General features: G+C 33.2%; 1 protein-coding gene across 1 annotated transcript; it reads right to left on the reverse strand.

Annotated features, from left to right (window-relative positions):
• Window positions 1-2,540: 2,540 nt before the first annotated feature.
• LOC131034214 (transcription repressor OFP18) lies at window positions 2,541-4,587 on the reverse strand. The gene has a single exon (XM_057965606.1). It carries the CDS (start codon window positions 4,000-4,002, stop codon window positions 2,935-2,937), a length of 1,068 nt encoding a protein of 355 aa, XP_057821589.1. The 5' UTR covers window positions 4,003-4,587; the 3' UTR covers window positions 2,541-2,934.
• Window positions 4,588-15,196: the final 10,609 nt, after the last annotated feature.

Raw genomic sequence — 15,196 nt, forward strand, 5'->3', positions numbered from 1 at the left:
GCAACGGCCTTGTCATCCGTCCCTGAGCATACCCCCGAGCAACTGACACAAAGATGCTGAATGGGCTCTTTGTCACCACCTAGAGCAACTAATGGCTCATCATCCAGTACAAGAGGGTGTGCTAATGACGTCCCATGCTGGATGATGGCACCAGTCAATGTTGTGGCCACTTGAAGAGTCTATAGCTCCATAGACTCTTTCAGCTCTACTGGGACAACCTGATGCACCTTGGGTTTGGGTGCTAGGGCAACGACTCTCCAGGGCTACTCGCCTACGGGCTCCAGGTCTATCTTGGGCAGAGTCGCCACCTCTACCATGGAACTCTCTCATGTCAAAATAGTTTGACCGCACATTGAGGACAAACTCACAGTATACTTTTGTCACAAAATACAATGACACCTCATAATTATTACAAGGTGGATCATCAAAGACCATCCACCACCTCTGCCAAAAAAAATTCTTCATCTACACATTGGTACACCAATGTATGAGAAACTTCTTTGCATTAAGAGGTAACAACTCACTAGTTTTAGGATCAACAAAAAGGGCACATATTTGTTGTTTACTAATATTTGTGTTTTTCACTCCCTCGTATGATAACCCATCAGTATAGTATTGACAACACCTATCCCTAAAGTTTCCCCACTTTGTAATTTGTGTGGAAACGGCTGTGGCACCACTAGCTAATGTTTTTAGGCTAGTGGCAAGGGATTTATGATGCTCAAGCTCAAATGTTTTCACTTTATTAATCAGTCTATTTATTTTAGTCATGTTTTTCCGTAACTTATTAATCAATTGCTTTTGTGTTTCAAGTGTACGGTCAAAAGGAGGAACTGGAGGTGTATCTTGTGGGTTTTCTTCGAGGTTTTCAAGAGGTGCATTTTGTTGTTCTTGTTGTGGATTATCATAATCTGGTTTTTGAAACAAAAAATAAAAAACCTAATCAAAATAAATGAAATTAAATTCAAAACGTAAAACAAATTGAATAAATGGAAAAGAAAGACAAAAATTAAGAAAAACTAACCTTGATCCATAGCGTCTGGAAGAGAAATGAGGCAGCCCGTTCGTGTTTTTGTGGAGGAAATGGTGGAAAAAACGTCATGGTCACGAGAAAATAAGACCCAGTTTTTTTAAAAAAAACTTTTTTTGATAGGTACCACGTACGCGATTCTTTAGGGATTATGGGTGTGTACGCACTCACTTTCCTAAAAGCAGCGCATACGTGCTCACTTTCCTAAAGATAGTACGTACGCGCTATTTTTTTTAGATTCGAGAACAATGAACCTAAGCACATACGGGTGATTTCAAATTTTAGAACCGCGTACGCACTACTTGTTTTTTCATGTTTTTTTTTGGGTGGTGTCCACTTTTTTGACCACCATCTTTGTGCACATACCCCAATGCTCCTTAACTAATAAAATTTCCTTATCAACTAAACTACCTATTACATCAAATCACGGAAACCCCCTTGTTCTTAAACTAGGTTACTCTAACATCCTTTACATTCCTTTCTATTTCAATCAAGTCTCAAGTGTCAATTACCTAACATTATGATAGCCACATCAATACCATTCTCATCGCTTCATTTTATTTTCTAACTCCTTCCAAAATCACTAAATCAACCAACAATGCTTGCATTTAAGGCAAAGATTATTTTATCTAGCAAGCTCCAAATAGTGTTCCCCAACACCACCAATTTTTTCCATTGCATATATAACATCAATTGAATTTACTTTGTAGGTACAAAAAATCAATTAACATCATTATTAAATTTACACAAAGAAAAAGAATTGAGAACTACATGAATCAATTTCAAACTTGTAAAATTATCCCAAATTCTTACATAATTGCAAAATCCACATAACTCGATTATCCAAAATTTCATTCACTTATGGTAGTACTTTATATTTCAATACTTCTTTTTGTTTTTGTTTTTTGTTGTGCATATATTAATGAGAGAAAAATAGTACAGTACAATGTCTCCTCAAGATAAGAATCTTGAAAGCATAAAATAAAGATTAAGAACAACTACAACAAGGTGTTGCAAAACGGAACAAAACATATTCTTTTATTTGTATCATATTATTCTATTTGAAATCCCATTTTTTATAAATTTTATTGATGTATTAATTTTCTACACTAATATTTATACAAAAAATTATAAACAATAAAACCAGAAACAACAACAATAACTACAAATTTCTATCGTTTTTCTGTTTTCATTTATCATACACCCACATGATATGTTCTGTGTTTTTTCTGATTTTCCCATTGCAATCCTATATTGTAAAAGCAGGACAAAATTTCGGAAAACAAATCAGGTTGAGATGAGATAAAATAACAATCCTAGTGCATAAAGCAACACAAAATTCCCACTAACAGATCATATTCAGATGAATTGAAAGTAACGGCATGGAAGAAGACGCACCGAAACAAAACGGGAGAGTGATAATGGAGGGAAAACAAAATTTACAGAAAAGCAAAAGCGATGGCTACGTTTCATTGGGCAATTCAATTATCTTTGCCGGAGACAGATAGCATTGTCTGAGACAGTTTGCCATTTTATACTTTCCCCAACAAATATATGCATAATAATGAACATTTTGTCCTTGTGTCAGATAATTTCTGGCCGAAACTAATTCTGTAGAATTCACTGTGAGTGTTCCAGAATCTCTTACAGAATTCAGCACAGAAATCCATGGTGCTCAATTTTCACGGTTTTTATTTCGCGGGCGTAGAAATAGTGGAAAGACTATATATATTACACAAGAAAATTGGCAAAGAACTACGAACTGCAATAATAGCAGTTGCCAGATTAAGAAATGTACAATAACATTGAAATCAGAGCTGATAGCAGCTAAATGTACAAAAGCTTCAGTTTTCTTTTATACCCCCTGTTCTGTAATGAATTTTTTGGGAAGGGACTATGAATGTTCAGGCTTCGGGTTGAATCTGAGCGGCATTGCTTGCACTAGAAACAGCATAGTTGAGTAGATCTAGAAACGCGGCCACAATGAATTTGTGTGCTGTATTGTGGTTGAGCTTCAAATAACAACACAGAAGCTCCTGCAACGAAGACCAGTCTCGGATATTGAGATTGTGCGCCTCTATCATCTCCAGCATTGACTTCTTGAAATCTATGTACGGATCTGTCGAATACATCATAATCGCCACACTCTCTTTCACAAATTTATCGTGTTCACTATTATTATCAGACTCTTCTGTCACTGATTTTCCACAATAATCCCCTGCCTCTACCTCTGCCTCTGCCTCTATGTCTGTGTCTGCTTCTGTCTCCTCCACTTCCTCCTCCGCCTCTGGATCTGGCTTTGCCTCTGGCTTAATGACGACATTATGATGACTTGATCTTCTTCTTCTTTGAGATGAGCTTTCTGGTCTTTGCCCTTTGGCCTCCTCCAGAATAGAATTGGAATTAGAGATCCGCGGTGAGAAAAAGAAGCGCTGTGTGTTGAGATCTCTCACAATGCCGGCTACCAAATCCGTAGACCTGCTCGATTCCGACTGCGATTGAGACTCTGACCAGAAGGACAAAGAAATATCGGTACTGGACTGCACCTCCGCCTCTGCTTCCGAATCATTTAAACCCCAATCGATCTTATCTTCATCTGAAAGGAGATTACCCTGACCATCCAATATTTTTCTCCTCTCAAATTCTCCTTCTTGAACCGGTAACACAGACAGTGCAGTGCTTGAATTAATGTCAGAAACGATGTAAAGCGAATTGAAGCTCTTGTAAATACCTTCTACTGTAAACCTCTCCGTATCTACCTCAATTTCAGAGTCGCTTACCCTAAGAGAATGAGAAAGAATCGAATCCCACTCATCACACTCCGCCGTTTCCCCTTTCTCTTCTCCCGCCTCCGCCTCCGCAAATCTCGTCTCTGCTGCTCCTTCCTCTTCTTCATAAAATTTGCTCCCCTTCAATTTCGACAAAGCTATTTGAACAGCTTTCAGCGAAGACTTCAACTTCACCTTCACCATTTTCAAGCCTCCCAACTGATTTCAGCTCATTTTCCATTCCATTCCCCCTTCTGCACTCCACCATTAATTGGACTACAGACTATAAAAAAGCCACCCACAAGGCCTCTAATTACTGATCCCTCCACCATCCCCAATGTACGAATCCCTTAAGCTCATCTTACTGAAAATCCCGTTTTATACACTGAGCATATAAATAAGCACCCATCCTGCCTCCTAATGAATGCAACAAACCCCATCTATAGGTCCCTCCCTACAAACACACAGATCAAAGTTGATAGATAACATTCAATAAGAGAGAGTCCTATTACTCGTGGGTCAATAGGAGGAACATTCATTATTCATATTTATTAACGCTGCAGTAGCCGGCCTTTCAGTCCAACCCACATCAGTACCACATTAAATTTACCCACACAATGTGTGTTTCGCAAGTAACTCCGCACCACCACAGACCCATAGCGCCAGGTCTCCCATAGTGCCAGGTCTCCCATTGTCCAGAGGGCATCGTATAAACCGCTATGTACCCTAATATAAAGCCGGAGGAGATATTTTCCCCCAAAACTGGGGAAACTACCTAAATAATGCCTACAAAACTTGTTTGTTATCTGTGAGAAACACAAAACACACCACCCATAAGGATGAAATTTGATAGTGAAAAATTTGGTAGTAAGCACGGGAAGTGTGAAGTCTTTTGGTCCACACGTGATATGTACGTCCACATAAATGCAGTCATATGAAATGTAAGTGATCCCTCCATCACTGACGGTCAATCTCATCGCAGTGTTTTTTCTTTTTTTCCTTTTACAATCGTTATCCTCACACGCCACTCCACTCCACTCCACAACGCAAACAAAATGCCCGTATTGCCGTTCATTTTTTTGCTAAGGTCTTAATCAAGTGATGTGAAGACCATATTTGGTACTGTAAAGCCTTGAACCATCCATCTGCAGCATGTGAAGTGCTACCAAAAATTTAACTGACAGGTGGGGTCAACCGTCAAATTTATCCCATGGTACAGTCGTCCTGTATTCTTGGTGTTATCTTGTAATCAAATTGTCTTATACGCACGAACGGAAACAAAAGACGTATGCACAGTGGACTGCTTTAAATTTCACGGCAAGAAATTGCTTTCAACCAGTACTTTTATGACGTCTGGACTGTGAATCTACAAATATTACTGTACAATCATCATTTTACGTCCCCAAACGGGATCTGAGACTGAGTACTGTTCCAAATTGGATACTAATTGCTTTATTACATCAAGTTCATACCAGTCAATTCTTCAGAGATTTTCAGCTAAAATGAGCATTTGCAGATTAAGATGAATCATGTTTATTAAAAATCTCAGATGCGTAATGTTGTCCTACAATGATTTGGCATTTCTATTTAAATGGCCGAGCAGTAGTAACGGCAATAATTAGTCTCATGAAAATCAGTGTTATTATTATTGGTCCCGACCCATTTACAGGGGTTCGTAGGAATGTTTTTGATGTTTTTCTGGTTGATTTGATTATGTGCTCTTAGAGTTGCTGACATTTTATTTTCAGTTAGAATTTTTTTTTTTTAATTGAATAAAAGTAGAATTACAATGGGAATGTAGTAGTCTAGAAAAGAAATTTTGAAGATTAAATAAGAAATAGTAAATAAAATAATAAGATAAAGAGAATATTAGTTTGAAGGTAGTTATTTATTATTGTGTAGCATTACCAATCAGAAGGTAGTCATTTTGTCGCATTACCAACAATAAGTACGACTACAATAACGATAGAAAATATCATAAATTTTTATGAATATGTTGCTTTTTATGAATATATGTTATTTAAATTGGTTAGATTGTAATTGTTTTGTAATTTCTTGTTAGTTGACATACAACAATTCTTATGAATATGTTGTTTTTCATGAATATAAGCTATCTGAATTAGCTAGATTGAAACTTTTTTCTAGTTCCATGCTAGTTGAATTGGAGGAGACTGAGTTGGAAATTAATTTGTTTTACCTACTACCTAGTCCCTTTTATATTATTTGGCATAATTTGTAAATAAGAGTATAACAAAGCAACTTAAAAGAAAATATTAGAAAAATTCTTTGAAATAGCAAATTTCAAATGATTAAAATAAATAAAAAACATAGTTGAATCTCTAGATGTCCATAAATATAAATGGATAAAATGTCTAATTGAATCAACGACCGTATTATTCTTCAAACCTATTTCAATTTGTCAAAGAATAATAGAATTACAAACCATAGGTGAATGTCTAATTCTCCATCAATATAGAAGGATAGCATGTCTAACTGAAACAATAACCACATTATTATTCAAACCTATTCCAAATAAAGCCTCTTTCCAACTTAAATGATGCTCAAATAAAGAAAGTGTGTTTCTTAAAAGTAAATGAAAAATTAATTTTTTTAGTTGAAGAAGAAGGCCACTTAATCTCTAACTACTAAGAATTTTGTTATATGCAATATTTTTCAAGAAAGCATTTAAGAATTTGACTCAACTTTGGACTTCCAAATTTATACACTCAAACTTGGCTCAATACGTACATCTAAATTCATATATCTAACTAATATTGAGGTAGGATCTAAGGAAATTTTTGGAAGATGATTTTTTTTTATTGGATAAAGCAAATTAAAAAAATAGTTTACAATGACAATTACATATCAGCAACAAAACTGCTAAGACAATAGCAATAAGAGTAGTATGCTGAAATAAGAGTAGTCTATTGAAAGGAAAACATCTAACAACAACTAAGCAGAGGAATAATCAAGGGAATAAACCTCCCCTCACAAACAAGAAGCCATAGTACCAGAAGCCTCAAATTTTTGGAAGATGATACCAATATATTTATTTGAATGGGAAGAAGGAATCTTGGTAAGATAGCAAATGCTAATTCTTGAAAAAATCATAAGGATTGCGGTCCATCATTTAAAAATTATACTAGATGGGACTAAAGGATGCACTAAATGTCAGAGTTGTATGAATTAAGGTTCAATTCAAGTTGATCTTTGATAGCAGGACAAGAAGACCGTTACCAAAGAGAAATCTCATCTAAAATTAATTTTTTTAACACATTTCTTAAATAAATGATAAGCTTGCTTAGGAAATATTTTGAAAAATGGTTTTTTCTTGAAATTGGGATACACATGATTCTACAACCATCAATGCTATCATATTTATTAGTCAAACAAATGATTCTACAACCATCAATGCTATCATATTTATTAGGAAACTATCTGGGTGATCAAACCATTAACTATATAATATTATGAGAGAGAAATATCCATACAAGCTTACATAATAACCATAATATAAAGATAAAATTCATACTACAAGATTACACAAGATATACCTTGAAAAAACCCTTAAAAGCGAAAACCCCAGCCTCCAAGAATCTACACTCAATGTATTATTGAGTAATAAAATACTATGATACACTTACAAAGTCTCCAAGAGTAGTTATGAAATATCAATGTCCTTCAATATACCCTCCATGTGTCCAAGCAAAATGGGTACCCATGCAACTATACATCTCATGCCATGCTTCATATATGCACTCTATAAGAGAGTTCAAATATTATGAAGCCTAATAAAACAACCCCAACCATTAAACATCCACTTGATTTAGTATATTCAATTTCACACAAGTACAATTTCCATACAGTGTTACTAGAATAGTACATTCCACTTCTAGGACATCCTAATTTTTTCTTGATAGCACACATTTTTTAGAAAATTTAATGATTTAAGACTTTAGGGGTTCCATCTAAAGGGTTCTAATTAAAGAGGGTTAGATCAATCTCCCTTGGACATAACCCTCCACTATTAAATCATACCTACAATGGAGTCTCCTCTACACCTATCAAAAGCTAACAAAAAACTACTCTTTATTTATCTTTGGGGGGATCAAATGAAGTCATTTAGTAATTATATTTTCTAAGCATGCAACCTCCAAAAAGTATAATTTTGAATATATTTAATTTGAATATTATATTGTTTTTATTTATTGTAAATGCATGGTTTTCATTGAACATCAAGCTCTTTGTTTCACACACATGGAAAAATAGGAAAAGAGAGTGAAAATTTAAAAAATAGTTGTCTTGTAGGTATTGATGTTCTTATTTCAATTCAAAAAAGTTAATTTAGATGAAAAAGAAGGATACACAATACTAAAGTAACCTATGTCTAAATTATAGGTAATCTCACTTCAAAATTTGTTTTTAAATTAAATAATGCAACAAAACATTCATGCCCTATATATCAATGTTATGAAACTATGTTTAAACAATTCTAAATTTATCCTTAATACAAATAAAGTTATGCTATATTGTAGTAATATCACTTTTTAAAAATATTGTTAACTATAAAAATAAATTATTAAAAGTTACATTAAAAAAACACAAATTATTATATATATCATCGTCTTCAATTTCTTAACAATTTAGTTGCTATAGGTATAGAAAAGTAAAAATTTGGTAAAAATGCTAATTTTAATGTCCTACTTTGGCCAAAAAGTAGGACACACTATTGGAAAAACCATGTGCTTGAAAACTATGAATGCATAAAACAATTGACCCAAATTTACTTTTTGGTACTAAGTTTTCTCAACATTAAATATTTTTATAATATACAAACCATACAAATAAAATATCTAATTAATGTCACATACAAGTTTATAAGTGGACCAAATAAAGATTTAAGGTAGTTAAACACATCTCTAAAATTTTCACCACAAATAAATATTTATTTTACATAATTAAAATAATTATTTATTGTGCAATGTGTGTACCAAACAAATTTATTAATGTTCTCCCACTTGGATACATTGCATTAAGGGTCAATTGATTCAATATGTATATCACCATAGCCATCTATGAAACCACATGAATCTCTAACATGCTCTCATACTCCATCAAGGTACTTAAAATAACATCTAATGTGGCCACCATAACAAGAAAAAACTCCTCTCATACCCCAACATGCAACCTATGGAGAATAATAGAAATAAACCTAGGAGATACACCAATCCAAAGAACACGAGCATCAAATCCAAGTGATAATAAAGGCCCCACGTTGCAATCAAGGAAAAACTCATGTGACTACAAGAAAATGACTACAACAAATTCTAATACATCTAATCATCTACACAAATAAAAGTATCCAAAAAATCAATAAAACTCATGCCAACAACATATCTAACCCATAAATAGCAAACACAAGCTCCATCTATTAAACAAGTCAATGAAGAATATAGACATCTACAAATTCCCACTAGATGGGTAATGTCAAAATTAAATATAGATTAAGGCATACCATGTGGGTAAGTGTAGAAAGACATGGGGGACCAAAAACTTGTCACACCATTTTTTGGCATTTCTATTTAAATGGCCGAATAGTAGTACTAGGAATAATTAGTCTCATTTAAAAGACATGAAAATAAGTGTTATTATTATTGGTCCCAACCCAATTAGAGGGTATTATAGGAATTTTTTTCTTTGTCTCTTAGAGTTGGTGACATACTTTATTTTTAGTTGGCATTTTTTTAATGTAGAATTTACAATGAAAATGTAGTAGTCCACAAAAGAAATTTTGAATATTGAATAAGATTTATAGTAGATAAAATAATAATATAAGAGAATATCAAATCTATGAGAATGGGAAGGTGTTTTATAATTTAAAAAAAATTATAAATATATTAAAAAAAAGTAAGTTATCATATATTGAATGCAAGTTGATTTATAGTTAGAAAAATAGTAAAATGATCTATCCAATTAGAAGGTAGTGACTTTATTAGTTTGTAGAATTATCAACAACAAGGATAACTACAACAATGATATAAAACATCGATAATTGTTATAAATATGTTGCTTTCCATGAATATATGTTATCTAAATTGGTTAGAATGAAATTATTTTGTAATTAGTTGCTAATTGAATTGGAGGAGACCAAGTTGACAATTGATTTATTTTAGCTAGTAAGTAGTCCCCTTGTTATCATTTGGCATAAGTTGTAATTAAGAGGATAAATTTTTTTCTAAAAGATCTATTGTTAGAGCAAAGCCTTGAGTTACAATTTCAAATGATTAAAAGGATTAGAAAACATAGTTGAATCTCTAATTCTCCACAAATAAAAAAGGATAACATGTCTAATTGAATAAACAACCACATTATTCTTCAAACCTATTTCAATTTGTGAATGAGTAAAAGAATTAAAAAATATAGGTAAACATCTGATTCTCCATCAATATAGAAGGATAACATGTCTAACTAAATCAACAACCATGTGATTATTCAAACCTGTTCCAAATAAAACATGTTTCTAACTTAGATGATGGTCAAATAAAAAAAGTATATTTCTAAATAATAAATGACAATTATATAGTTCCAAAATAAGTATTCCGTAGTCTTATTGGCATGAAAAATGCATCTAACTTGTTGAACAAGAAGTCCTCTTAATCTCTCACCACTAAGAAATTTGTAATGTAATATTTTAAAGAAAGTATTTGAGAATTTGAATAAACTTTGGACTTCCAAATTTGTAAACTAAACTTGGCCTAATACTTACAACTAAATTCATCTTTTTGAATAATATTGAGGTAGGAACTAAGGACATTTTTTAAAGAATATAACAACATATTTATTTCAAGAAGTCTAAGGAATGTAGGTAAGACAAAAAAAAAAATACTAATTATCGCAAAAATTATAAGGATTGAGGTTCAGAATTTAAAATTTAAACTAGATGGGGCCAAAGGATGCATTAAATGTGAAAATTGCATGAATGATTTTTCAAGTCAAATTGATCTTTGATAACAAGCCAAGCAGACCATTACTAAAAGATACATCTCATATGCCATGAAATTGTTTAGCACCTTCCTTAAATAAATGATAAGCTATCTTAGGAGAAATTATGACAAATGGTTTTCCTTGAAATGAGATTCACATAATTGGTGCAGGAGCACCTAGGTCCTAGTTTTTCTTGTTTTTACAAATTTTGGCTTGTACTGACCCTAGCCAAGTCAGTAGTAAATAAGGACTCCAGGAGGGTCCAAGAGTATGTAATTTGTCAATGTAGGCCTAGGTGGAGTTCATTTTACCTAGGTTTGCATTTTTGTGTAAGTGGTGTGTTTGAGTAGTTTTTTGGCTTCTTGTTGGTCAAAAGTGTCAAATGTTGACAAAAGCCTTAGAGAGGGTTAAATAGGTCTCAGGAATGTTTTAAATGTCATATGTGATGATTGGGAATGGGTCTCTTAGGTTGGAGAGATCAAAAATGTAAAAAACACAAAGTTGCAAAAAGTTATCATGACAACTTTTGTCCTGAAATTGGTTCAACGTTGAAGCTAGGGCTTTCTCAACACCATGGAAGGACTCCACACATGGGAAGGATATATAAACCATATATTTCATGTTTACCAAGGTTGGTGTACTTGGATTTTGAAAGCAATAATCAAAATACAAGATTTTGGACTGCACTTTTCATTGTTTTTGTCAATTTTTGCATTCTTTGAAGGTTTAATGGATTGAATCCGTGAATCCAATAATAGATTGAGGTTTAATAGTGTGTTGCAGAGTAGGATTTTCATTTTCAATCTTTGTATTTAGCATTTACTACTGTTTTGGTGATTTGATTCACAAGTAGCCAGTTTTGGCTTGTAAATAGCAATTTCCTTGTAAATATGGTTGCCCCATGAGTCCCACACGTGCTGCCATCACGGCTAGTTGGGGCATGGTTGGAAACCTCCTATACATTGTAAATATGTAGGTTCAAGTGCTAAAGAAGTGTTTGGGTATGACTGTCACCTCATTCTAGGCGAGTCTAGGAGCAACCCAGTTAGAGATAAAGAGGTGAAAAGGTGGTAAGGAGTGCAGGGGTGAATGTAAGATCATCATTTCTGAGTTTGAAGGGGTCCATGGAGTTGGGGAAGACTTGTATGTACAGGGAGGAGTCTTGAAAAATCCATTTGATAGCAAAAACCCAACTTGCCTACTCTCTTCCGGTTAAAGGCCTTTAAAACCCTACAAATCCCCATTTTTGGGGTTCATACCTTGTACGGTTAGACCAGGACCTAAAACCGCAAAAATATCTTCAGAATGGGTGTATCATTGAAGGAAAGCTAAACTTGTTTGGGGGTTCTTTGATTCATTTTCCTCCAAGCCCTAGAAAACTGGTCTTGGAGGCCTAATTAGGCCTAATTCCTTGTAGCCCTTTTTCGGGCAAGATTGTGAAACCGGTAAGAAATCTAAAGGTTGCAACCCACCAATGGAATCCATATGCACTAAAAACATGTTAGAAGACCTCATTACACCTCTGCAACATCTCATAACAATTGGAGGTCATTATGACAAGTTGAGGCTAAGAGGCCAGAATTGAGCACCTAAGAAGCACAGTGAATTGATAGGGTTCCTAACCAAAACACCTGAAGAAAAAACTCTAGTAAGGTCAAGAATCAAGCCCTAGAAGAGATTGAAAGGGACTTGAAGGTCTAGAAAGAAACTAGGCCTGGTGAGTTGATGGAATTGAGCAACATCAACTTAGTGAAGCGTTGAGCAGGCTAGGTGAACTCTATCAATAATCCGCCAAATTCATGTTGTAATGAAGAATCCTTCCAATTTAAAATATGACATAAATTTTGTCATATTTTATAGAGATTGAATAAGACATGAGGCTCTAATTTGTAAATATGATGCAAGGAAAATCTTTTCTAGTCAAGTAATCCCTTTAATAGTAAAGGTAACAAGTGTATATATTAGTAAAATTCTCCATGGTTTGTCATCTTTATATACTTGAGAAATTTATTTAACAAATAAATATATATCTTGAATTTTAGGGTCATTCATTATAAGTTCACCATTAGCTTTAGGTTGTATGTATTTAGTCAAACAAATGATTCTATAATTGTCAATGCCATCAAATTTATTAGGAAACTACCAAGGTGATCAAACCATTTACTACATAATATTATGAAAGAAAAATATGTATAAAATCTTACATAATAACCATAATACAAAGATCAAATGCATACTACAAATTACACAAGATATAACTTAGAAAAACCTTTAAGAGGGAACACCGCAACCTCTGAGCATCTACACTCAATGTATTATTGAGTAAGTAAATATTATGATAGAATTACAAAGTCTCCATGAATAGTTAATGAAATATCAATCTCCTTTAATACATCCTCCATGTGTCCAAGCAAAATGGGTAAGTATGCAACTACACATACCACATCATGATTCATATATGCACTCTATAAGAGAGCTCAAATATTATGAGACTTGATAAACCAAATGAACCACTGAACATATGCTTGGTTTAGTATATTCAAGTTCACACAAATACACTTTTCGTACAATGTTGCCATAATAGTGCATCCCACTTCTGGGGCATCTTAATTTTTGCTTGATATCATACATTTTTTAGAAAATTTAATGATTTAAGCCTTTATGAGTTCCAACTAAAGGGTTCTAATTAAAGAGGGTTAGAGAAAATTCCCTTGGACATAACCCCTCTAGTATTAAACCATACTTGTAATGGAGTTTCCTTTACCCCTATTAAAATGCCAACAAAAAAACACTATTGCTTTATCTTTTCGGGGATTAAATGAAGTCATTTACTAATTATTTAAGTATGCAACATCCAAAAAGTATAATTTGAATATATTAATATGATTATTATATTTATTTTTTATTTGTTGTGAAGGCATGTTTTTCATTGAACATCAAGCTCTTTGTTTCACACACATGGAAAAATGAGAAAATAGAGAAAGAAATTTAAAAAAATAGTTATCCTCTAGGTATTGATGTTCTTATTTTATTGAAAAATAAATTAATTTAGATCAAGAAAAAAATGATATGCAATATTAAAGTAACCTATGTCTATATTATAGCTAATCTCACTTCAAAAATTTATAAAAAATAAACTATGCAATAAAAATTATGGAAAAATACTTGTGCCCTAGATATCAATGTTACAAAACTATGTGTAAACATTTATAAGTTTATCCTTAATACAAATAAATTTATGCTTGTAATTCCCCTCCCTCGATCAGACTTTGTTTAACCTAGTTTGACTCTGATTGACTTCTCCTGTTGTTTATGTGACTGGGTGATACTCTCTAATGTAATGACTTTTATCGAGATTCTAGGATATGATGTTGGTTATGAATTTCATCTCTATGGATGTTTAGATGTTAGATTATATGATTAGGTACTAACCTTGGATTGTCATATCGACTTTATGTATATATCTTGTGTTCATTTTCTTGTATGGGTTCGAGTCTATATGGGGTGCGAGGGGATGATCTTCCATCACCCACTTCGGAGGGACACAAAATGTCATGACTCTCCTCCACCGGTGTGCCTATATATGTTGGAGAAATATATGCGTATTTTCTTGGTGATGCAATAGAAGGTACCGAGTGACTCCACCTGAATCTTCAGGTCTGAGCATGCTCTATAACCCAATGGTAAAGTGGTAATTGGAGTTATCAGTCAAACCCTAGTCATAACCATGATTCCTATGAAATGAGTTTCCTCTCAGGTATCCTTCTGGTCATAGTTAGCTTTTTATTTGTTAGTCATGTCCTTGTGACTTCGTGTTATGTTAGTTGCAGTTTGTCATCTTAGAGTTTGGTTAATGTTTAATTAAAAATATTATTGTGAAAAAGATTAATTTTATAATCAAATAGTACTTGAATATTTAGTATTAATGATTTAATTAATAAGATTAAAATTGTGCAAGATTAAATTAAATTAATTTTTATCCTTGTTGATTAATTAATTTGGGAATTAAGGCATTTAACTTGGTATTTTATTGTGCTCAAGAAATTAATTTTTAAAAGTAATTTATATTTAATTGATTTTGAATTATTTTTGCATGAAGGGAGTTACAAAAGAAATTAATGGACTTTATTAATTTTGAGCGCTCGCATACATTGGGGAGTTACCCCCTGTCCCCATGCGGCTGCTTAAATTTAAGCAGCTGATGTGTCCCTATGCAAATTTTTATTTAAGGGAATTGGATAAATTGGAATCTCTCCCTATTTTAGTGGAGCAGCTACTACTTAGAAATTAAAAATAAGCTTTGAAAAAAAGGGGGGGCTGAAAATAAGTAGCAATTGCTTATTGAGAAAAATGATATGTGGCTCCACAAATTTCTTTCCCTCCTTTTTATTTGCCTCCAATATTTTCTCCTAAA

Source organism: Cryptomeria japonica, chromosome 3 (genome assembly GCF_030272615.1).
Source record: "Cryptomeria japonica chromosome 3, Sugi_1.0, whole genome shotgun sequence".
In the NCBI taxonomy this organism is placed as follows: domain Eukaryota; kingdom Viridiplantae; phylum Streptophyta; class Pinopsida; order Cupressales; family Cupressaceae; genus Cryptomeria; species Cryptomeria japonica.